This window comes from Impatiens glandulifera, chromosome 6 (assembly GCF_907164915.1).
Source record: "Impatiens glandulifera chromosome 6, dImpGla2.1, whole genome shotgun sequence".
NCBI lineage: Eukaryota > Viridiplantae > Streptophyta > Magnoliopsida > Ericales > Balsaminaceae > Impatiens > Impatiens glandulifera.
In genome coordinates this window covers 1,753,035-1,756,297 of record NC_061867.1, presented here as the reverse complement: position 1 = coordinate 1,756,297, position 3,263 = coordinate 1,753,035, and the positions used below count along the sequence as shown (strand labels likewise).

Here is a 3,263-nt window from a genome sequence, read left to right as displayed (position 1 = left end):
CTGTAAAGAGGAAATACTAAAAGATATGCATAATTAAAAATCTGTCGTTAAGGCTATAAAGCAAGACCGAAAGATTTTGTGAAATCTGTCGGTAAAGGTAGTAAAGCAATACCGAAAGATCTCACTACATCTTTCGGTAAAGCCTTTATCGAAAGATATGTTGAATATCTTTCGGTAAAGGCATTTCCGAAAAATTTCAATAAATCTTTTGCTATTTACCTAAATAAAGATTAAATAGTCTATTGGGTTTTTATATATCCAAGTTGTTGTCAGCCTAATTAGAAGAAATACGATTTATGTTGAAATGTCATTTTATAATTAATGTCGATAGATCTAATCATATCTTTCGGAAAAGGATATGCCGAAAGATATATTTAAACCTTTCAGTATAAGATCTACCGATAAATGTAAAATCTGTCGGAATTAGGTCTCTACACCTTTACCGACAAGAGCAATGTCGACAGATGCCGATAGTCTGACAACTTGTTAGCATAAAATGATTATCGACAAATATAGGGCTTTTACCGAGAGATTATATTTTCGATAAAAGACTTATTTTCACTAGTGTATCATTTGATGTGTTGGGTTCAATTTGCACACATTAGGATTATTCAAGTATTTTTTAATTATTAAATTGGTTTTGAATTTTTGAAATGTGACCAGTGAGATTCTAACTATCATATTTTAGTCATTTTTTTTACATATGAATAAATATCACTCTTATTTCCTTAATTAATTTATCACATTCGTACAAACAAAATAACTATTATCTAGTTTTTCGATTTTTAATATATTTTCACATATTACACATTTTTAAGGTAGTCAAATCATATTCGATAGTTTTAAATGCATATATCTCGAAAAAAAATTAAAATTAAAAATATGTTCAAATTGTTAAAGTGTACACAATGTTATATAATGTTATATCGTTATGAAGTTATTTAAAAAATAAATATAAAATCTATCTCTATTAAAAAAATCAAATATTTTCTTAAATTACATATATTTTTAGTCACTCAAATCAACTTTAACAAATTAGTATGTGCAAATATCAAAAACAACGCTCAATTTTAAAAAATGCGTCCAAAACATATCTAAATATCATTTTATTTAAAAACGTGACAAATTAATTAGAAAAACGAAAATAATACATTAAAATAAGATAATATACGTTTTGTCAATTTGGTAAAGGATAAAATAACTAAATTTTTATAATCCAACCTCTTTTAACGACACAATTCAAATTTTAGCCCCACTTAGCGAAAACAACCCAATTTCAAACTTCAAATAAGAATTGAACATAATTTGATCACATAATCAATACAATTACAATATTAATAATTGCAAACCATTGATGGTTGCAAACAAAACTTCATAAGTACCGTTACATTGACTTTCTAAAACTATAGCAATAATATAATATCCATCTTAATTTAGAACTTAATTAAAAACGAAACTTCTACAAACAAATCAGACTAATTAATTGATTGTTTTTCCATATGAAGCAAAAAAACCAGCATTGTCAAATTGAATATTCTCTTCTTGGCCATGTTCAAGTCCTTCAAGTGATGAGAAATCAAGTCCTTTTGTTAGGTTAGATTCCGAATGATGCTGAATATCATCGGAAACTGCAAAGTTGCGAATTTCACGTGTGAAGTAGCTTGATGAAGATGCATGTGGTGAGATATATGTCGGAGCTGGTGAAAAAACCCTAGACAGATCGCCATCATTCATGCTTGAAAAATTGAAATTAGTGTCGTTATCGGGCTTGTATCCCAATGATAACGTTGAAGGAAAAGTGAAGTGATCACCGAAAATTATATGATCATTATTGTTGTTATTATCCAATGTTGTAACGTTAACTCTCAAACTCGCTTTGTGGTTTTCGAGAAGATCGGTAGTACTGTTGTTGGTAGATTGTTGTTGTTGATCTGGATTAATAACGCAACAATTATGATTCCCTCTATATGTGATATCAAACACACATGGATCTGCGTCTGATCGTTGTAGGTGTTTTGTTGCCCAACAATCGTGAACGCTACGATATGTGCATCTATAATAGCTTCTGAGAAATAAACCAATCAAATTAGTTTTTTTTTTGTATTGTTGATCGAACCTCGATAAATAAAAAAATTACGTTAAAATTGAATGCATTGGTTACCTCGGATACTTGGCACCGAGAATGTCTTTTTGACCGTATTTTCGCCAACTATAACCGTCGCCAATTTGTCCTTCAAGACCATTTTCTGAACGAATCCTCACTTGGTTTGTCCAAACAGGCTGACCCTTCCTACATTATGAAAGAAAAAAGCATTAATTTGAACTACAAATATTAATTAAGATTTTATTGAGTTTAGATTTTTAAAATAATTCAAACTTAATTAAACATCATTTCATTCTCACTCTTATCAAATTACATTACTTAATTGATTAATTAAATTATATTTAACTTAAAAAAACAGTTTAATTCCACAAAATTACTACAAATCATATTTTTTTAATAATTCACATTATAAAAAAAAAAAAAAAACTACTATTGAAACAAGGCTTAAGAACTGAATTTGGGATTAAAAAAATTATTTATTTATAAAAATATTTCATTCAATATGTATTTATATATATATATATATATATATATATAAAAATTTAATAAAAAAAAATCTTAAAGACTATTATTTGGTTAGAAATTCATAATCAATAATATTTTTTAAAACTAAGAAAGTGAGAATTGAGGGGGATATGAGTTAACTTTATATAAAAATTCTAATTAAGTCGAGATAATAATAATGATAGAGCGCATAAATTCATGTTTTCAAGATAATTGATTTGAGTATATATACTTGTCTTCCATCTTTAAACAATTGTAACTAAATTAAATAAATAAATTTGATACATGCAAAATGGAAACAAAAGTGTTTTTTTTTATAAAATTGCATTTTTAATGTCAAATAAAGATTAATAAGTTATATATATATACCTCTTCTTTGAGACATTTACATCGGCGGTGCGATCAGACACGTCATCACTCCGAGGACTACTGTCGTCCGGCGACGGAGATGACGTCTCCGGCGGTACAGCGGTGGCTCCGGCGGCGGTTAATTGTGGGCAATTAGCAACATTTCTCCATTGAAGAATAAAAAGAGATTTCTCATAAGTTGAAAGAATTCTCTCAAGTAACTTTTTTTGGGTTTCATCAATATTATTGTAATTAAGATGAAACCCTAATTCTTTAACAAGCTCCATTCCTTGAGTAAGCTCATTTA

At 28.2% G+C, this 3,263-nt stretch overlaps 1 protein-coding gene across 1 annotated transcript; it reads right to left on the bottom strand.

Annotated features, from left to right (window-relative positions):
- Positions 1 to 1,340: 1,340 nt before the first annotated feature.
- On the bottom strand, positions 1,341 to 3,263 carry LOC124941164 (probable WRKY transcription factor 53). The gene is made up of 3 exons (XM_047481442.1): positions 2,978 to 3,263; positions 2,162 to 2,290; positions 1,341 to 2,065 (listed from the first exon to the last, which is right to left on the bottom strand). Exons 1-3 carry the CDS (start codon positions 3,241 to 3,243, stop codon positions 1,480 to 1,482), a joined length of 981 nt encoding a protein of 326 aa, XP_047337398.1. The 5' UTR covers positions 3,244 to 3,263; the 3' UTR covers positions 1,341 to 1,479.

Coding starts and splice junctions, on each gene's coding strand:
- LOC124941164 (XM_047481442.1), bottom strand. CDS start 3,243: ATGGAGCTTGTTAAAGAATTAGGGTTTCATCTTAATTACAATAATATT. Junction 2,291..2,977: donor GTAAATGTCTCAAAGAAGAG/GTATATATATAT, acceptor TTCATAATGTAG/GAAGGGTCAGCCTGTTTGGA. Junction 2,066..2,161: donor CTCGGTGCCAAGTATCCGAG/GTAACCAATGCA, acceptor TTTATTTCTCAG/AAGCTATTATAGATGCACAT.